The sequence below is a fragment of the Salminus brasiliensis genome, chromosome 16 (assembly GCF_030463535.1).
Source record: "Salminus brasiliensis chromosome 16, fSalBra1.hap2, whole genome shotgun sequence".
NCBI classification, from domain to species: domain Eukaryota; kingdom Metazoa; phylum Chordata; class Actinopteri; order Characiformes; family Bryconidae; genus Salminus; species Salminus brasiliensis.
The window spans coordinates 6,560,619-6,582,300 of NC_132893.1; the positions used below are offsets into that span (position 1 = coordinate 6,560,619).

Here is a 21,682-nt window from a genome sequence, read left to right on the forward strand (position 1 = left end):
GACAAGGCCCATTATATCTAACCACTAATTATTAGCTTGCGGGCTGCTCGTAACATCGGCAGCCTTGGGGGATTAAATTATCCTGCAGCTTTTAGACGAGTGGATATTTTACACGGCCTCTTTGCAAAGGCTTAAATATCAGATTAGAAGACTAAAACCCTTTGGTATTTGGCCATCATCCAAAGCCCTCTCAGATCATTTAGGGTCTTACGGAGTCTTCAGGTGATGCGCATGGTCACATTTTGGTTCCCCAATTGATGAATTCATGCATTGTGTAACATTACGCTCCCTAAAAGGATTTGTTCTAGCTGGTTGAAATTACTGCCCCAATCTCGGAGATCAGATCTCTGCTAAGAGACGTTTAGACGTTTCCTGTACTTGTGAGTGGTCTCTTAAGATCACTGAAGAAGTCAGACATGCTAAAGAGCACTTAGAGCCAAGGCTGACAGGGTGGAATTATTTTCCATTAAGGCAGATTATCATTAGCCATGTCTGGGGCGCCCTCTACTGGTTGATAGATATACCCAGTCAGAAATCAAGAGTATATAAATGGGGAGCTTCTACTCTTCTGGGCAAGTATTACGTTGGAACAATGCAGTTCCACAATTGAGGGGCTTTATAGGCACTGCACATGGTGGCCTACTGCTCCAGAGGGTCCAGTTGTAGTACCAGAGCTTTTCTACGAAGGTTCCACTGTACAGTACTCTGTGTGCTGTGTACCTCAGTGTAATCTGCTCATTTAAAGGGGTGCCTGGAAAAACGAAGAGCATTCAGAGACACAAAGCGGCCGTACTGCCGTCAACATGGAGTTTAATTAACAACAACTGACAAGAGTCTCCAGCTCAGCTACAGTAAACCAGGTTCAGTGATTTTTTTCTTCTTTACAGCAGAGAAAGACAAGACTGTGCAAAAACAATACAAAGGAATACAGCAGCAGAGCATTTCCTACAGCAGAGAGAAGTCATCCTAACATCGGAGAACACAAATGTGGTACTACAAGCTCTTTCCACGATAATATCCACATGTACTATAATGAGTTTGAGAATACTTAATACTGTATAAAAATTCAAAATGCCAGTGTAACACCTTAAAGACTGTGCGGTATGAGCTGTACAAGTGGTCCATTACTTCATTTGATTGTCAGAATAGGATGGATACGGCTTTGAAAAACGTGTTACAGATTTGCAGCAGTTGTCGACTCGTTGCACTGACCAGGACCCCAGTGCCTTTCTTTCAGTTAAAGATCCCACAGTCTTTAATCAGGCTATCGCAGGGAACTGCATTTTTAGAAAGGAGCTCCACCCCTGTGGAAAACTGCCTTCTAAAACTCCTGAATACTTCTTGGTCTCTTTGACTTTGTCCATTCTCCCTCCTCACGTTTCGCTTTTTGTCCGAGGCCCATGTGCAGTCTTCACCACCTTGGCGCTGCTCTTCGTGTCCTGCTCGGAGCTCTCTGACAGGTTGTCTTTGGACGCATTCTTCTTCTGGGGCAAGACAAACACAAGCATGTCTGGACAGTCGTGTAAAAACACTGACCTGCCTGACCTGGTGTCTAGAACAATGCTGCCTACATCCACACAGATGGCCCCGGATATCTGCAGTACATTCGTCGGTACATTACGAAACAAAGACCAAATATGCCACACATCCGTGCAAAGCAAACACATGTAAGTGAGGAAATGTGTGTGTAGCAGCTATTCTAGTGTAATGGTTCTAAGTCCCAGGAATGACCTCCAACAAAAATCCAAACATGGCTGGAACCAGGTTTGCCAAGGGAGAAAAAAAGCTAGGGCTGGGAAATGCAGTGTAGTTTCTACCTAATGTTCTGAGGTTCTATTAACCTACCGGGTAAATAGAAATTCCAGCAGTTTCCAGCCAGTAAATTGCTTTTCTGCTAACTTCTCTGCTATGAACAGACTGAAACAGATGTTCTGGACCAAAATCATAGTCATCATAGCTTTTAGAGGCTTTTTAGACTCTCTAGAGAAGAATTTCACACCAAATCGACTCTTACGGACTTTGTTTCTCAACCATATGATTATAAAAAAATTCTGAATAATTAGTGATTTTTTTCAGGTCATTAATTATATTATATTATTATATATTATTATTATTATATTATTATATTATATTATATATATCAGATCAGATGAGGAAAGCACCATTAAATGATACCTGTCCAGGACTGAGAACCACTGAACAGGAAGGGGTGTGACTGACCTGTGAGGTGGAGGTGCTGGACCCAGGCACATCTGCAATGCGTGTAACGGGGAGTGGGGGCACCAGATCTGTACGAGAGCTACAGAGGAATGGGGGTGAAGGGTGTGGTCAAATATGAATATATGTTTTTTAAAAACAATAGTGACAAAAAGTGACATGGTGGTTATAAAAATATATTGAGGCCGCAAATGAAATTTGTAGTACCTACAAAATAATAAATTGAGGCCACAAATTAGGTTTCTAGTGGCCACAAAATAATGTAATGAGGCCACAAATCAGGTTTCTAGTGGCCAAAATATAATATGCTGAGGCCACACCTTAGAAACCCCAGTATATTATCATGTGGGGTCAAGAAACACGACTTCAGTACAGTGATGCCTTTGGTGTGAATGAGTTCAACCACTCTACGTCTGACTGGGTTCTTGTTCCCTGGCAACGGCCTGTGGGGGGAAACACGATCTTCGTACGGACCAAAAGTGCTTCCAGACTTACTTGACCTCTGAGAGGACGGACCTCTCGCCGTCGGAGCAGTGCGAGCGCCGGTACTGCCGGAAGCTCCGGGGAGAGTGAGAGTGCCGGATGCGGATTGGATCACCTTGAGTTCTGCAAGCAGAAAGGAGCCGTTACTTTGCATGCTGGATCTGTTAAATGCCTCCATGCCCTGATGTGCAAATGCACTCCGCAGACTCCGGGTCTGATAGAGCACTGCGTTTATAGCATGTTCCACCAGGCATGACTCTGGAGATGTAGCATCCTGAATTATTAATGCTGTATTATGAGCACCTTTGTGTGGTGGAGAATACAGAGAAGGAGAAGAGATGACCTAGTTAGCAATGGGGATACACCATTTTAGACGAGGCGGCATGTGCTCATTTTCCTCACAGCGTATTTTGACATGTGGCCATTGATAAAATTCAGTGTTGCAATATTTATAATATCTAAATGGGTCATGTTATCATGGTGTCAGACGATATTTAGCTCTGTGTTAATAAAGTTAATGCACCTGTGCTTCTTGAGTGCTGCTACTCTGTGCTCTAGGCTAGACTTTGCTCTGTTTTCTTCGCCTAAAATTAGACTGAAGGGAACCTCAAACAGAACTGTAGACCAGACAGATTTACAGAAAAGAAATATACTATCTTATTTCATATTTCATTTTCATATATTTTTAACTGTTTGTTTCAAACTATCTGAAGCACCTAGTGAATGACACAGTTTACTGGAACAGCATTAGTAAGAAAATAGAACTAATTAAACTACAATTGTTTGGGGGCAGCGACACTTTAACCTATTTTACCAGGTGTATTTGTCTTGCCCTTGTGTTTTCCGGTCCAGGTCTGTGTGTCTGTTTTGCCCTGTTTATGCCAGACACCTCCTCTTTTCAAACTGCCATGCACCAGCTAACAGACAGTGCCAGCCACCACTGCTTAAGAGTGACGAGGGGAGAGAACACAGTCAATTGCACTGTCTTACGAACTCTGGCCTCTGAGATTGTTGGGTACTCATGGTAAATGTGAATTATGGTGATGCACTCTATAGTGAATAATGGTGATGATTTGGATTTAGGCCTTGGTCTGTTACACTGCAGAAGACGCATCTAGAACTGAGACTTGCATCCATTACCCAGGCCTCGGTAATGACAGTCTGTCACAGTGAACACTGCAGGACAGTGCAGGAGAAACTGCTTCACTCACTCTACTTTCTTATATGGAATCTCCTTCAGCTGTTCCTCAGTGAGGCCGGAGGGATCCACCAGCTCTTTCCTGCACACAAACACATCATTAATGAGATGACAGAGTGTACTGAACACAACATTGCAGAGCAGCTGGGCTTAACTGAACGTTAGGAGTGTTAATTCAGCACTAGGGATTTTTGCTTTGTTGCATTTTGTTGCATTTGTCTTATGTGGGGCGGGGCAATGTAGCAACGTAAGCTATCATAATCAATTACATTAATTACATCATGTATTCTAACAAAGACCAATTAGACCAATATTAATGAGTCTATAGAGTATCAGTAATCAGTGTACAGTAAGTGAACAATTTGCATAGTAAAAAGTAGCTGACTGGCTGACTGAATTAGAGTTACAAGCAATTCATAATTTAATAATTTTGATTGTTTTAAAAACTCATTTGAAGGACCTGCATCCCACATTTTTCTTTAATTCTGAAGTTTAATTACATTGTCATTATTTATTTAGCAAAAATGAAGCCAAAGTGAAAAAGCCATGTGTGAACAACGAAGTACACCCCATGTCTGCTTGTAGAACCACCTTTACCTGCAGTAATAACTTAAAGTAATGGTTTTCTGTATGACTTTATCAGTCTCTCACATCGTTCAGGAGGAATTTTGGCCCACACTTCTTTACAACGTAGCTTCAGTTTATTGTAGGCATTTATTTATGCACAGATCTCTTAAGGTCCTGCCACAGAATTGAACCTCAACAGGCCATTGCAAATTCTTTTCTTTTTCAGCCATTCTGTTGTAGATTTGCTGCTGTGTTTGGGATCATTGTCCTGTTGCATGACCCAATTACGGCCAAGCTTTAACTGTTGGATAGATGGCCTCACATTCGACTCTGGAATACTTTGTGCGTACAGAGGAGTTCCTGGTCGATTCAATGACTGCAGGGTGCCCTGCAGGTCCTGTGGCTGCAAAACAAGCCCCAATCATTACCCCTCCACTACTGTACTGGACAGTTGGTATGATGTATTTGTGCTGTGGAGTATGACCAAACAGCTCAATTGTTTTAGAAGTCTTGTGAATTGTTCAGATGCAACTCTGCAAACGTAAGCCGTGCCGCAATGTTCTGTTTAAAAAGCAAAGGCTTTCTCCTGACAACTCTTCCAAACAAGCCTTACCTGCTCAGTCTTTTTTCTAGCTGTACTGTCATGAACTCAAACATCTAACATGCTAGCTGAGGCCTGTCTGACAGTCTGAGATGGAGCTCTTGGATTTTTGCAGTCTCTCTGAGCATTGCACGGTCTGACCTTGGGGTGAATTTGTAGGGACGTCCACTCCTGGGAAGATAGACTTAAATAGTCTTAAATGTTTTCCACCTGTGACTATTTCTTCTCACTGTACATTGATGGGCAGCAACAATTGCCCCTCTAAGATCATTGCTGATGTCTTATCTTCTTGAAATTATGATAACACACTTTTAAATGCTTCAGAACATCAAACCGCCAAAACCTCTGGATGGGATGAAATAAGGGTGTACTTAATTTTTCAGCTTCTGCATTTTGGCCAAGTTTTGTTAAATAAATAATGACAAGTTGTAATTCATCTGTAATTCAGTCATTCATCTGAGATTTTATTCACCTAATTTTAAGAACTTCTAAGGACAAGATGTTTTTTATTATGTCCTGAAACATGAAACCATAGAACTCAAAGAGGGTGTACTTTGTTTTTCACATGACTGTATGTATTAATTTCACACAACCTTTAAGCTTGTGTTTGTTTTGTGTCTCAGTCATTAGGCATTAGAGTAGCAGGTTTGAGACAGTGGACCGTAGACAGTGGTTTGATCCCCTGGACCGGCTGGAAGCGAGAGGGAGGGTGTAGAATGAACAGCATGTTCCAAGCCTTCAAAATTCACAGCTGAAGTGCCCTTGAGCAAGGCACCTAATCTTCAACTGCTCCCCAGGCACTATGAGGGTTGGCCACTCCAGGTGTGTGTTTTACTACCACAAATGGGTTAAATGCAGAGGTTGAATTGCGCTGCTTGCAATGCTATATCCTTAGCAGTCACGCACACTTAGCCTTAGGGATGAATACAACTGCTTGTTTTATCAAGAAAATGGAGATATGAGTGATATTACAACCAAACTTACTGAATATGTTTCCATAGTTGCTCCTTAGCCTGCACATCAGGGCTTCTTCTACAAAAAATAAAGAAATGTGACTTGAGACAGCTTCCATAAACAAGTGCCCACAGAAAATGTGTGCTTTAGCTAACCCTGAAACCACAGCAATGTTAATGTGTAGTGCAGGTAAGAGAAGTCTGATTAAAGACACTCACGATCTGGAGCGATGGCGTGAGCGACGATGGTTGGGGTCATTCGGGGTTTTCTCTTTTTGCCTGCGAAGCACAGCCTCCCACTGAGGGCCTGAGTCTACCATCTCGTTTTCTTGACGAGACCTACAGCAAGCACACACACACACACACACACACACAAACAGAAATATACATATACAGCTGTTCAAAAGTTTGAAATCACTGTGTTTAACTTTACTGTTAGAGCTGAAGTTCTATAAGTTCTGTATTTATTGAACTGTGCTGATGTTGTAGATTTGCTGCTGTGCTTGGGATCACTGTCCTGTTGCATGATTTTGGCCAAGCTTTAGCCGTTTAGCCCACCACCACTGTGCTGGACAGTTGGTATGAGGTGTTTGTGCTGATATGCTGTGTTTGAATGCTGTGCAGTATGGCCAAACATCTCTACTTTGGTCTTGTCTGTCCAAAGGCCATTGTTCCAGAAGTCGTAAGCCTTTTTTTTAAGAGAAAAGAGACTTTTTCCTAATGAGCTCTACCAGTTACGTCTTTTTCTATATAACTATATTTTACTTTGCTGCTTGGATTCTAATACTACACTGTTAATCTGTGACTTGGCAGTTATAATTAACCTTTAGGAAGCACACAGTATTACAGGTGTCATCAAATAAATAAAAAAATAACAACATGTGCATTGAGGCTATATGTTGGTATTTAAGTATTTGGACAGTGACATTATTTTTGGGATTTTGCCACTGTATACCTGCCTTGAAATTGCAAAATTCTACACTTGGAATCAGCTCCAGACCTTTCATTAATTTATGACAGAACAGGCCACACCTGACCATGACCCTGCTTATCACTTAACTGTCCAATTACTTGTGAAAGTAATTGCCTGTGAAAATATCCATATTCATGGTGGTTGTGTACAGAGAATTACAAAACATTTCGAAAAGAGGCGGTGGCTAGCTTTGCATGTATCGGAGGAGACGTGTTAAAGGCTTATTACACGCTAAGGCATATTACTCAGTAACTACACTTTTGGTCCATAGGCTGTTTAAGGGGTTAAGTGCTTCCCCTCCTAGAGTCGGCAGCACTGCCAGTGCTAGGGGGAGTTACAAACTGGTGGGTCAGTTAAAAAATAAAAACTGGGGAAAAAGGGAAAGTTACGACTTCTGAGTTCTGAGTTAAATTCGGAGTAATTCCAGGTATGTTTTAAATGGGCCTACAGTACTACAGACAAACATCTGCGCTGAGCAACCAGATACAAAGTGATGTGACCGACGAATGAAGAAACGTCATCAGACATCCGTCTCATTTGTCACAGTCTGTTTGACCCTAGTTAACCTAGCAGTTTACAGCGCTTTCTGAAATCAGACCACCTCGAAAGGAGCTTGCAATTTTGCCATTGTCTTCGGGGTGTGTGGGAGATTTCTCACCGGTTCCTTTTTTTACGATGCTCCCTGTTGGAATTCTCTGACTCGCTGCCACTGCTGGTGTTGCCACGGGAACGTGACCTGAGGGGGGGAACAGACAAGGGTTGAAAGTTGAAGAGAGAACAAAATGAGAGCAATAATGAGCTGCAACAGGAAGGAGAGAGAGAGAGAGGGAGAGAGGGAGGGAGGGAATGATGATTTCAGGTGTGGCACAGAAGAAATCCTCTGCTTTCTATATCGTCTTTGTGTCTGAACTGAGACTGAGGAGGCAGGACAGGACATATTGAAGGCTGTCGATCAACACAGATGCTCACTCTGATGGGTGAGGCACACTGGCTCAAGCCTTGGCAAAGCATCGGTTAATTATTATAGCATATTTAAGAGTTAATGTCACCCCCTAAACCAACTGTGTAGCTTCATCAAGTGATTGTTCATAGAGCTTTAAGACATACAGCACCACATAGTGTTATATAATATCTTATTTATCAGATATATTGATCAGATTCCCGATTGGATCTGATAAAAAAAGTAGTTGTAATACCCTTGATTTTGGGAGAAACAGTGAATGAGCAGGTGTCCCAATAATTTTGCCCATACAACGTATGAATGAAGAATCCTACCTCCTCCTGTGCTGTTTGCTGGCTGGATCCTCGGTGCTCTGGCCTCTCCTGTGGAAACACCATTGGAAGCATGCATTCGTTTAATCTGGCTGCACAGAAACGCAGATCTTTCTTAACGCTGTGGGCTTTCGACACATTTAATGTTCCCCATCAGCGCCTTCATGCTTTCAGACCGTGAAGAAAACGGCTCCCCAAACGGCTTTGATGGTTTATCACTATTTATTTATTCTGAGGCTTCCTTTCATCACTGCCGAACCCAGGGGGAGATCTTTCTGGCTCTCTTCTCGGGGGTGCAAAGCCCTGGAAAATTCATTACTAGAAGCCCTGCCCTTTCCTGACTGAGAGTCAAAGGCCAAAAAAGGCAGAACATGGAATTCTTCTCATTCTTCTCAAAAAAAAAAAAAAAAAAGATAATAATGATAATAATAGGGTTGAAATAGTTTCCGTAATTCCAAACAGCCTCTGAAAGCTGCCCTCCAGTTTCTGCTGTTTTTTCAGTACAACTAACAGTGGCAGAGCAATTACTCCCTGTAAGCTCAGCTGTGCTGTTTTCAGTGTGGGCTTTGTTTCAGAGTTTACTCACTAGAGGGAGTCTGTGTACTGCTATTCATTTCCACAGACTGGACTAACCTTTCAAATCCCTTTTGGTCAGAACTTAACCCCAGACCCAGACTAAATCTTATATTGAAAATATGAGTGAAATCTAATCTTTGACTGAAGTAAAATTATTCACACTGCCATTCAACACAGCCACAGTCATGATCCAGCGTGACGGCCACAAAGGCAAGGAGAAAAGTAACATGGAAAAGATTATACTGATAAAAGCACTAATGTGAAAATGGCTGTGTGTTTGTTTACCCATACTATTCGCACTGCGGACCGCAGTTCCATTGCCGCTTGCTGCTGACATCCAATTATACTTTATAATTTAATTTAAAATGTCCAGCCTCACAACTGGGTTTATTTATGAAAAAGGCATAGGAGCCTCTAGAAGTTGATGTGTAGCAAAACTGAATTATACACACACACTGAGAAAGGGTCACAGGGTGTGTGTGTGTGTGTGTGTGTGTGTAAAAAAAATAAGTATAGACTACAACAGGATGGCATGTGATCAGATAAAAGTATACAATGTTACCTCATAATGCCTTCGGTTGCCCCCCCCATATATATATATATATATATATATATATATATAAATGACTTTAATTTACTTTGAATAGAAAGGATGACATTTATAAGGGATTTGTAATATTTTATATTATAATATATATAATATAAGTCATTATATTATTATAATATATATGTATATATATATATATATATATATATATATAGAGAGAGAGAGAGAGACAAACCACGAAAAGACATGAAAGACTTTTCTAGACAAAATAAGACAAAACATAAATAGAAAAAAGAAATAAAATACATTGTTGCCATATATTTGAATTTGTCATTGAATTTTAGGAAATGGGTATATATATATATATGTATATATATATATATATATATATATATATATATATATAAAAGGAGATGTATCTTAGTCTTGTTTTTCTAAAAGAAAGATCACATTCCATCAGGATCTAATAACTGAGAGGGCAGAGGGCACAGCATGACACACGAACACCTCAATTCACCTGTGCCTGGCTGTCTGGGACACCTCATTCTCGCTGCCTCCTGAGGGCGTGCGTCTGCGTGCGTTGGGGAATTTAGGGGATTTATTTCTCTCGCTGGCCGAGTTGTACAGCCCACTGTGGAGAAAACACAGAAAACAGAGCTTCAGCTGGTCCTGCTGAGTGGAGCTGCTTTCATGCTGAATGAGGCATGTGAATGCGGCCACAGGAGGGCGCTACTGCAGAGTGAAAGGAAAATAAAATGCTTAAAGGCGAAGTTTAAAGAAACCAAAGACGCAAACTCAAAAACGTGGGCGTGGCCCAATTACGTGCCCTTTTTACAGTGAGCTTAAAAGCATTCTCTGTGATAACCCACTGGAACTGCTTAGTTGCTCCAGTGAAGTGGCGAAGATGACGTTACTACCATGAAGTAAACATTGCTCTTTGGGGCATACGCATCAGTTTAGGAGTGTGAACCGTTCATTAAAACGATAGTGTGAACAGCCTTAAAAAAACATGAAAAAAAAACATTGGATTTGGTGAGAAAATCGAATTTGGCCACTTTACCTGCTGTTTGATCGTAGCCTTAGTTTCCCTATATGGACTGTATGGTCTGGGGAGTGAACAGGTGTACAGGTTGAACCTTTTTAGTGTTCACATAGTAAGTGTTCGTTAAACCTTCGTTTCCCACAGTAGGCTGGCTGTAGTTCTGCAGTAGCTGTGTTCAATGGGAAGTACTTAGCGAACCAAACAGGTCAGAGGAAAAATCCACTTGACCTTGCACTTGATCCTTGTCTCGACACAGCCTGTGGCACATACTGTATGTGTGTGTTTGTACATGTTTACGTGCATTCAGGCAAGATTAACACAATCTTTATCCAGCCTTAAACACAGTGCTCACACTGTTCTGTACCTCTGCGGTGCGTTCTCGTCCCAGGGTGCAGTGGGCTTGCCTGGCTGATCCTCGGGATTGACTTCTGTCTTGGATGCTTTGGGGCTTTTTTTGAAGAAAAAAAGAAAAGGCCTTTAGGATCATTCCTTCATTCTTAAGGGATATCAGGGTATGTGAGGCAGCTGCAACTCAACACTTTTCGGGTCGGTACCTTTTAGCAGGGGAGAGTGGGGTGTTTTTAGCCTGGCCTTCAATCAGGGAATTTCCTGCCTTTGTGACCAATCTGCTGGTATTGTTCATTCCTAAAAGACACATTACACCAATGGATTACTCACAGCTGAACAGAGCACTTCATCACTGGAGACAGAAGCCTTACACATCTGGAGGTCATAGGTTCCAGCCTATGGTAATATTTAAAATTAGGAGTACAAAGTCACCGGTTAGCATTGCTTAAATGACATCATGCTAAAATTGGTGACTACTAGCTTCCAGTTGCTGTTAGCGACATTAGCATGTATAGCTGAACTACTTCTGTAAGTCTCACAAGCCAGACCTTTGGCTATCGTCAGGCAGGCGTTTTTCCACTGCAAAATGTGACCAACTATCACACCACCCAAGTCATCCCAAACACTTTCAACGATGTTGAGGTCTGGATTCTGGGGTGGTCAGTCCATTCTTCTGAGAACACCAGCATCAGAAATGATATGACTGATTTAGCAAAGTTTTGATCTATCAGGAGACCCCAATGCTCCATTACCTATTACTCCAACCAGTTATCAGCTTCCATCTGTCTTGGTTGCCCAGTAGTTAGCCTTTGCCCCTACCATCCATCTATGGCTGGATCTGCATGGGTGCAAATATTACTAGACCCAGGTTGATGATGTGGCCTGGGCCAACCCAGCCAACATGCTCATGTGGGGCTTACATAGGTGGAACATGGGCGCATTGTTAAAAGCCCACCCTAATCTCACATGGGTACCATGTAGGCCTTATGTGCAGTGTACAACCCAGATGGGGCCCATGTTTAACCCCTTCTGGTCCCACCACTGACCCTGGTGGGCATCCATATTTGATTCCAACATGGTTGTGTGAGTTGGCTACTCATACAGAGCACAACATGGGCATGTTGCCTGGGAAAGACTTAATCATTGGTATCTATTACACTGTTGAATCTCATTGAAATTAAAGTGTTTCTCTTGCACGTTTGCCTCTTGAGTCTTTCTGGTAGAACGTCTTTGTTGTCTTTGCTTTTTTTCAGTAAGAGCTTCTTGATCAGCTCTTACCCTTTCAGTCATCTTCTCACAATGGAAGGATTGACACAGGGCTGGCCTAAGCCTTAATGGGGCCCTAAGCAAATTTTCATTTGGGGCCCACCATACCACCACCTCAGCACCAAATCCTTTATCACTCCGTAGGATACACTGTGTGTGTAACATACCCACTATCATTAGCATTACCTGCATTTGCCCAACAGTGGCAGCAGCCAATAGCAGGAATTAACTTTCACCTGTGTAATACCATTTCATTTTATTTTTTTATGTTATTTTTCAAATATATATATTTTCATCATGATGTCTTGGTGCTCTTGGGGGACCCCTGGTGGCATTGGGGCCCTGAGCGAAGTTTTATCTAATGGAGGCAGTTTTGGAGGTTTACCTGGTCTTGCACAGTTGTTAGGGGTCCCTACTTTTTTCTGTATACATGCTCTAGGGCTTTTCACTTATTTTCTTCTCCTAAGCCAAATGGATTAACTTTTATTCTCTTTAGGAATTTAGTAAACAAATAAAGGGTTGACTTTTGCCAAGCACTTTCAGATCTGGGCCATAAATCACTACAGGCTCTGCTGCAGTGCAAGCCAAAACTCTGGGTTTTATCAGCAGGTAGGAAGTGTGCTCTTCTCCACACGTGCCTGCAAGTTACTGAAGTGAGTGTAATCCCACAATTGGTATAATTAACTCGGGTGGAACTGGAATGACTTCCAGCAGGTTCTACAGTCTGAGTAACAGGATTACTACACACCTGTATCCAATACAAATCCCGATGTGATTCTCTGTTTGTTTTTCAAGACAATTCTTGCATGTTAACAATCTACACAGATAGGCCAGATGGTGTAAAGCTATGTACAAGCCAACATTCAGAGCTTTGAATGCCAGATACACTAACAGTCCAAAAGTTTGTGGAAACCCCCTTTATAAGCAACATCAGGACCTTGGAATTAAGGTACACCCACTGCTGACAGCTTGACTAATCTCCATAGCAAAGCACTAGCAATAGGAAGCTCAGAAGCAAAGCTCTTTTGGAGTTCTCTGGAGTTAGAAGCTATATCCAATACCTTCTGGATGAGAACCTATCACCCAGCATTAACAGAATGCAATCAATTCCTCGTAGCAAAGTTCCACAATCTAGAGAAAACCTCACCCTCACCTTTTAATTTAGAAGCAACACTGGATAAGCAGGTGTCCACAGACCTTTGACCGTATAGTGTAGGTGTTTTGGGCAGAAGTTTGATATCATACAGGTGAGCTCACCTGTTGGCTGAGCACTCCTCTTGGGGTAAGTCTTACTCCGGGTTCGCACCACCTCCAGGTCTGGCCTGGGTAAACCCACAGACTGATCCTTCCCCATCTGCATGGCTGTTTTCCCGCTGAGTGAAAAGGAGAGTGGAATACTTCAGACTTTAGACGTTTTTCAGATCTTCTGCAGGAAAAGTCTGGGAATATCCGGATCTGGCCAGATTCTACATATTTTTTGTATAAGACTGCTAGTTGTAAAAGAGCTCTGTTCTGATTGGCTGCCATGTACTGTACTGGATGCCTCATTTAAAAAGTGTCCCAGGCCCAAAACTTCACCATGTCTTGTGGTTTCTCTTCATGAATGGTTGGACTAAACTGCTATAGGCTGAATAACTTGATGTACGTAATTTTAGTTATTTGTGACAGTCCTGGTAGAACACAAAGGACCATCTCCCAAACTCTTTCCACAAAGCTGGAAGCATACAACTTTCTTAAATGTCTTGTTCTGCTGAAGCATTAAGATTTTCCTTACTGATCTAAGTGGCCTATGGCAACTCCTGAAAAACAACCCAAATAGATTATCCCTCCTCCACCAAACTTTACAGACTCAGCCATCAGACTGCCAGGTAGAGAAGCGTGATTCGTCACTCCACAAACATTGTTTCCACTGTGCCAGAGTCCGATGGTGATGTGCTTTATACCACTCCAGCCAACGCTTAGCATTGTGCTTGGTGATGTAAGGCTTGCATGCAGCTGCTCGCTCATGGAAACCCATGCCATGAAGCTCCTGGTTTTGTGCTGATATTAATGCCAGATGATGTTTGAAACTGCTGTTATTGAGTCAGCAGTTGCCCACATTTATGCTCTGAGCTCAGCTTTTGGCTCTTGGTACATAAACGCTTCCACTTTTCAATAACACCACTCACAGTTGATGGTGGAATATCTGGGCCCCCCCCCCAGATATTCCACCATCAACTGTGGGGAATATCTGTGGGGGGGGATTTCACAAGCTGACTTGTTGCGATGGTGACACCCTATTACAGTACCACGCTGGAGCTCAGTGAGCCATTCATTCATCCATTCATTTATAAATGTGTGTTAAGGCAGACTGCATGGCTAGGTGCTTGATTTTACATGCCTGTAGCAATGGGACTCAATGAAACACCTGAATTCAATGATCAAGAGGTGTGCTCCAATACTTTTTTCCATATAGTTTAGTTCACCAGTAAAGGTTAATGTACCATGGATGGAAAAATGAGTTACCTGTAACGATGTTTGGACCCAAGGGACCCGAGTTTAGACAGCTTTCTTGTCAGTGTGTTGGAGTCATTCTCCGGCATTCTGGAAAACAAGTTAATAATTTAGTGGAACAATCGCGTGGTGTGAATTATTCTGATTCAGATATACACTATTTCTAAGTCTAATTGGTATCGTTTATATAGACTGTTTGCAAATAACTAGACTTATTAAGAATAACAACCTTTAACAACAGGACTGAGTGTTTTTTGTTAAATTGCCCTGTTGGGGCCTACAGACCATGATTTGCAGCACCACTGGTAAATTTCGACAGTTAGTTTCACAGGAAAAAAAACACTGATCTTGATTGCGACTATAAAGCTGAGTCAATTAAAGCTGTACTGCACAAGTTTCTGCCTTTAAAACCAAAGAAAATGTACAACGCATCTCCTCCAAGGCTGTCTTTATACTCCTGAGACAGAGCTCAGCTGTTCAGAAGTGTATTTTAATGAGGTGAATTAGAGGCTGGAAAATACTACAAGTAGCTCTTGGCTCTTATTAAAATTCATAGCTGACGTTCATGAAGGTCAATATATGTGGCAGGTGTCGCTGCACAGTACAACAGTGCACCACCACTCAAAAGTCTGCCACAGTTCCTGCTAACTGCCACTAACTATTTAATTTCACTGCAAACTGAGGAAACTGCTAGATGAAGATGCTTTGCTATCTTTTTATAACCTTCTCATGTTTTGGTGGCATTCAATATTTTAATGTCCAGAGACTATGGGTAGAAATATCTAAATTATGGGTCTTGGCAGAACATTAGATCGCCAAAGTCTGACCAGAATTACAAGGGGGTGGGGGGGGGGGGGTGTTGCATTTCATTAGTTCAAAGTGAACAAAGAAGTTACAGTTCACTGGATAAACTTAAGTGTGATATGAATAAACAAGATGGGCGTTAACATGTAAGCATAATTAAAGTCTTAGGTTTCATTATTCTGTTATTAATCATTTTGCAGAAATTGGTATCAGTTTAGCATCTTTTGTGAGTCCCGCAAGGTTCTATCTTAGGGTCTATGAAACTGATGTTAATTATGAGAGGACTGTAGTTACGAGGGTGAAGTACTGATGACTGGGCTCATGTGCAGGGTTTAAGGAGTTAATGACGTGAGAGAGAACTCGTATATGGTCAACAGAGACTTCATACACCTGGTGTCTCATAGACGAGTGAGCTTGCACCCCCAAGGCCACTTGAACAATGACTCACTGTAGCTTCTATCAGCTAGCTGGGCTTTGCCGATAAGTGGTAGACATAGTGTGTGAGGAGCAGCTCTTGACCTTGCTCTGAAAAAGTGAGATTACAGTAGATATATCATATAAGATTTAAGGAGTTATGGGTTATTTCTAAAGCTCTGAAAGCTTCATCACCTGGCCACTATCTCCTTCAAGGCTCTCTCTTTCTACTTCTGAGACGGAGCTCAGCCGTTCAGAAGTTTATTTTAATGAGGTGAATTATAGTCTGGAAAACACTACAGACAGCTTTTGGCTCTTATTAAAATTCATAGCTTTAAAGTGCACCGTTGCAAAAGAAGCGTTGCTTAACCACGCAGCAGAAAACCTAAAAGCCTGCACGTAATGTAGCTCTAACCCAGGTATGAGGTCTGCATATAATAATACGTCCTTATAGATTTGATCACAATTTGCACAGAGCTGTACTCTACTGTTAGCGTATCTGAGCTGCTTAAACCACAATGGGACCTGTACACACAGTGCTTCCCAAAATCCTCATTAAATCAATGAACAGGAATCATTAAAGAAGCATTGAAGTCTACCAAGATGTTCCTTGTTAGCTGTATTAGCATACTGAGAACTGCAGGTTTCAAAGCTAGCTGGCCTGATTAGCATAACTCATCTAAGATCTTCTGAAGTCTTTATTTGTCGGTGTGTGTCGACTGAGGAAAGAACAGCTGGTATCTACGGCACTTCTCATGCCAATCTCAATAGTTGTTTGAGCCAATAAAGCCTCTGACAAGCAGTCAAGTTTGATTTTTCCTCTCATATATGGCATGTTTCTGTTCCTTTCTTTGGAGATTACTGCAGCGTTTTTGACAATGGGGAACATGGACGGGAATCTGGGAATCTTTTTGACTCTAGGCCACTGGGTGAGAGCATCTTCAAGACATCAGGCAGGTCTTGTGAGGTTTTTCTGGTATTCGCTGTTGCTTTATGAAAGGATAACCAGAGTGTAGTGGGTAACTGGCGCCCAAGCTTAATTGACGTGATCCATGTAGGCCCCACCTCATGACTTACAAGACTACTGCTATAATGTCTGAAGGTGTCCAGATGTCTTGTGGAGTCCATGCCTCTAAAAAGTGGGGAACTACACAGTTTAATGTTATGGCTGATCAGTGTATGCTCAGTTATGCCATGCAGTTTGATTTGGAAATGATTCACATCAAGCCAGTGCAAAGTTAGCATAACGCCAAGGACACAGTCAAGAGTTTGAGGTAACTATTTTGCTAACCCACAGTTTTAGTAACCAACTTTAGCATTCCACTGTAGGGTAAGTGGTTTCGAGTTGCTCTGTATAGTTCTGGATGTGATTTTGCCCCGAAAGCAAAAGTGTTTTGGCCTGTAGCCTTAAAAATGTGCCCTCCTCAAACGGAGGCCTGCTTACAGGGGAGTCACCTGTCCCAGTATCCCTGTTTCCTGACCCCTCTGCTCTTAGCTTCCTGGAGCCAGTGTTTCACACGCGGATTAGCGGGCAAAAGCCCAGGGCCTCGTGCATTCTCTGGCCTCTAAGGCTCTTTCGGGTAGCAACTAAAAGTTGCCGGTCTGATTACACAAACACCAGAGGCCGCTTGGGGACAGGGAGAGGGGGGAGAAATGCAGCGACAGCCAACTTTCGCTCAAAGAAAGAGCCGTGTCCTCACCCACTTCAACTCACTCTTCACCCGGGCGTCATACCTACGTTACACAAGTGGCTACTCTCAGCACAATGGGGGGAAAGGAGAATGAGGAGTGTGATTTTCAATTGGAATGCAGGTTAGCTTTACTGTGCTAATCAGCTAGTAGCATTTAGCATGCTAATAGCTAACTGGCTAACAAGAAGGTGGAGCAAAATAAAGCATTATAGATGTAGAGTAGTTTACAACCCAGAGCTCAGCAAATCAAATGTTAAGATTTTTTTTTTACATATTAAGCATTTTAAGAAGTAGCTGTGTCTGCCATATGGATCTGATTTGGAAAGAGAAATGCGTCAGGTTGCAACAAATTCTGGGCAAGTTTCACTTGATCTCTCGCACCTCCAAGGGTTCATGTAACCCACTTCATTAGTGGTACTCTCCCAAGGGGAAATAGTGAGGCCAAGTAGATAAGGACTGAAACACGTGGAAGGTCCATCTAAAAGTACCCAGTACGCAGAGTAAAAGTCTCCATGAAAGCTGAGTTGATATAAACAGATCAACCATAACATTAAAACCTCCACCAGGTGAAGCTCCAGTGGCACCTGTCAGTAATAGCCAGCAAGTGAACAGTCTGTTCTTGAAGGGAAAGTGTTGAAATCAGGAACATCTCCAAAACATCAGGTCTTGTGGGGTGCTCCAGGGGTGCTCCAGGTATGCATAGGTCAGTACCTACCAAGTCCTAAGTCCTCCAAGGAGGGACAACCGGGGAACCTGGTGACAGAGTCATGACCGCTCAAGGCTCATTGATGAGATCCATGGAGGCCCCATCTCACACCGTACAGGACTTGAAAGAATCTGTTGCTAACTTCTCTGTGCCAGATACCACAGGACAACATCCGAGGTCTTGTGGAGTCCATGCCTCAGTGGTTCAGAGCTGACTGGTGTTTTTGAAGCGTATGTAGCTAATGTAAGTTTTCTTTCTTCAGGATCTATGACCTGAGATAAGTGACAATAAGAGGCAAGTATGGGAAGGTCTCTCCTCAGACTTCTCTTTAAAAACTTCTTGAGCTTTTAAAGTCCTAATTGCCCAATTGCGAGGTTCACTACCAGAATCTGTCAGTTTCACATAGAAGATGTATGATTACTGGTAATTGTACTGCTGAATTCTGTGAAATCTATTTGATGTGAACCACACAGAGTTAGTGACAGCACCTTTCCAATCCAAACATTTCCTCAAGAAAACCTCTTTCACAGCAGTGATTTTAAGTCTGGAATAAAAGGTTACATGATGACTAACCCTGGACTAAAGCAAAGAAGATAAACCTTGAATGGGAATGGGCTTGAAAGCATTATGGGTCCCTAACTGGTGCCTTAATCCTAAACCTCATAAACTCAAAGGATCTCCCATATCCCATTTCTCTCGCTTATAACTTACTAACTCCTTCACCTTCTGTTCCACATAGTAACTGAATAACAAGCCTTAAGATGTTGATGCACGACAAAGCTTAAGAAACCGCTGTGCAAACTGTGGGTTTTCCACCTGAAGAAGGTGTGGTGTTCCACGCAGCACTTCCAAAGGTTCTTGCATGCCGTCTTGCTGGGAGCTTCGAAGAAGAATGATGTTTCATTGCACTGCAAAAAAAGGCCAAAGAGAAAATGTCTTGGGAGGTAATAGAAATAAAGGTGTTTTAAAGGACCAGCTAAATCCTTATTAGCATGTTCCCGCCAGCTTGTATGCACTGGGTCATTAAAACCCACAGTCCTTAGAGGATCACCCCCTTCATTTGAAGAATAAATTGGCCCTTAGGAGAGTAGGTGGATGGGTTTTTTAGAGAAATCTCATTCAAGGCCTCAGGGTGGTCGTAATCTGAGGTCAATAATGGATTTCTCACATGAGAAAGGAAGTCCCACATGAGAGCTCAAGGTCTTGCTGCATAAAAAAGGTATCAGATGCATATTTTATACCTAGAAAAGAATTTGTGATAGGAGAAGTTCTTTCTTTCATTCCTAGATGGAATTAGAGCTACATAAGAAATAAGAGCTGATGATTAGCACGTTAAATGCATTAGCTTGGGGTTAAAGCATTAGCTAAGGTGTCGGTTAGTGTGTTTGCTTGGGGGTAGGACTTGGGCATTAGCTCATGGTTAGTGCGTTTGTTTGTTGCTAAGGCCTTAGCTTGTGATTACTGGGTTCATTCAGGGCTTGGGCATTAGCTTTTGGTTATTGCGTTCGCTGGGGGGGTAGGGCAATAACATTTGGTTAGTGCGTTCGCTGGGGGGGTAGGGCAATAACATTTGGTTAGTGCGTTCGCTGGGGGGGGTAGGGCAATAACATTTGGTTAGTGCGTTCGCTGGGGGGGATAGGGCATTAGCTTTTGGTTAGTGCGTTCGCTGGGGGGGATAGGGCTGTAGCAGTTAGCTTGGGGCCTGCACCTTAGCTCAAGGTTAGCATATAGGTTTGCAGGTAATGCGTTCGCTCGGGGCTAGGGGTTAGCTTGTGGTTAGTGTGTTTGCTCAGGGCTAGGGCTTTGGCTTGTCGTTAACTCGTTAGCTGGGTGTCTAGGGCTTTGGCTAGAGTACGTTATCCCAGGACTTGAGGTTGGCTCGAGGTTAGTATGGTATCTTGCTGTTAGGGTTGTGCATTAGTTTGCGAATAACTACATTAGCTTGTAATTAGCATGTTAATTCATTAAATCTTTGTGGTGCTGTAGTCGTTAAACTACCTATACCATTATTTTAAAGCTGTTTTTGTGTTTTTAGTATGCTGAATGGAATGGGCTCCCAATGGACCAGGATAAATTCCAATGTGCCGTCCTTATATTTCCTTTTATTAAGCTATGACAAACTGAAGATGGAAATTATTGTATATTTTATACATAAGAAAAGACTATAGATTACTATAGAGGTTACTGTGTGAAATACGTTTCAACTTAAGATAACAGCATGATTTTGGAAGATCAAATACCATGTTGACCTAGATAGAAGTCATGAGCTGGGGAATTAGAAGGGGTTTCCAATCCAGTCATCTTAATATTTAAAAATTTAAAGAACAATTTTTAGAACTTACAATAAAAGCATAATCAGATACAGGCACATGCACACACTGGGACCTATTATGAGTTTTAACAGTTGGGTAAATGCCTGTTTTGGGAATAAATCCCCCCAAACACTTCACACTTCACACGTTATCTACCTAGGTGTTAATGAGTAACTTACATCTTTCCCCAAAACCCGCAGCTCGAACTGTGTTTCCTTGAAAAACACTTTTGTTATTCTTGGCCTGAAACATCAAACAAATGATCAACAAAAAAGATTAATAAGCTTTAACTTTACAAAGATGTATGTTTTTTTGAGCGATGTCATAGAAACAACACTTTTTTCTCTACAGAAGTGTACATAAGTACTGAAGTGGTTCTTCCATGGCAGCGCTCTAAGAGACATTTGAGACAACCTCATAATTAAGAGTAATGCTTGAATTTAGCAATCATGCTGTAAGTGTATGAACCCAAACAAACTAAGACTAGGGCCCTATTTTAGGTGATCTTTAGGTGAGCAGGCAACTGTGCAGTGTGATTTAGAGCGTGTCAGTGTCTTTGCTATAGCAGTGATGGGAAAAGTTCGCCTTGCACGGCTCAAAAGGCATGTACTAAGTCTCCTAATTAATCATGGGTGTGTACTGAGCGTAACGTACAATAAACCAATCAGAGTGTCACTTGCCATTCCCTTTAAGATGCGGCCTGACTTTGGGGGATTGCTATTTCAATGGCGCAAAGCGGGGGTGTACGGGTGTTGGGCTGTACGTGCCTGTGTTGACAATTCACTGCCAAGATAGCAACAAACGTCTGACTGTTGACGTCTGTCTAGGTTGTTTTCAGTCAGTGGTGCTCCTGTGTTTTTCGTCCCCAAGATTTACCTGAACACACCTCATTTCGAGACATCGCTAGTTAAACAATGCAGGCGGAATCGGGAAAATAGACTGTTGGCGGGGTGTAAGATAGCAATGAGCATCGCAACGTGCCTTGTGCAGGGTAACCAATCAAGACACTGTTTGGTTGAAGTACCATCGTTTGAGAGATTGCTGAGGGTTAGCTGATGGTCACTGGAAAGCTGTCAATATTTGGTCAATGTATGATGTCTTCTAAATGTGTTTAGAGCACATACACATATGGTTACTACTGCCTAGGGCTGTAGGAAATATTGTTACACTTGAGTAACACTATCTTATGTTTTGCAGTACTGTATCAATTCTCAAAAAC

The 21,682-nt window shown here is 42.2% G+C and overlaps 1 protein-coding gene across 2 annotated transcripts in view; it reads right to left on the reverse strand.

Moving 5' to 3' along the window:
• Positions 1 to 793: 793 nt before the first annotated feature.
• epb41l4a (erythrocyte membrane protein band 4.1 like 4A) overlaps positions 794 to 21,682 on the reverse strand; it is a 62,672-nt gene continuing 41,783 nt past the window's right edge. Inside the window, exons 9-23 of one of the 2 annotated variants that reach the window (XM_072658984.1) lie at positions 20,643 to 20,706; positions 18,968 to 19,059; positions 14,549 to 14,626; positions 13,301 to 13,416; positions 10,984 to 11,074; positions 10,794 to 10,877; positions 9,905 to 10,018; positions 8,268 to 8,315; positions 7,651 to 7,728; positions 6,239 to 6,358; positions 6,051 to 6,098; positions 3,912 to 3,980; positions 2,713 to 2,823; positions 2,221 to 2,299; positions 794 to 1,481 (exon numbers count right to left, since the gene is read on the reverse strand). In XM_072658984.1, coding sequence (XP_072515085.1) covers positions 1,374 to 1,481; positions 2,221 to 2,299; positions 2,713 to 2,823; positions 3,912 to 3,980; positions 6,051 to 6,098; positions 6,239 to 6,358; positions 7,651 to 7,728; positions 8,268 to 8,315; positions 9,905 to 10,018; positions 10,794 to 10,877; positions 10,984 to 11,074; positions 13,301 to 13,416; positions 14,549 to 14,626; positions 18,968 to 19,059; positions 20,643 to 20,706 — 1,300 coding nt within the window. In that variant the 3' untranslated portion in view covers positions 794 to 1,373. Of the gene's footprint in view, positions 1,485 to 2,220; positions 2,300 to 2,712; positions 2,824 to 3,911; positions 3,981 to 6,050; positions 6,099 to 6,238; positions 6,359 to 7,650; positions 7,729 to 8,267; positions 8,316 to 9,904; positions 10,019 to 10,793; positions 10,878 to 10,983; positions 11,075 to 13,300; positions 13,417 to 14,548; positions 14,627 to 18,967; positions 19,060 to 20,642; positions 20,707 to 21,682 lie in introns of both variants that reach the window. The other variant, XM_072658983.1, reaches the window with a different exon arrangement.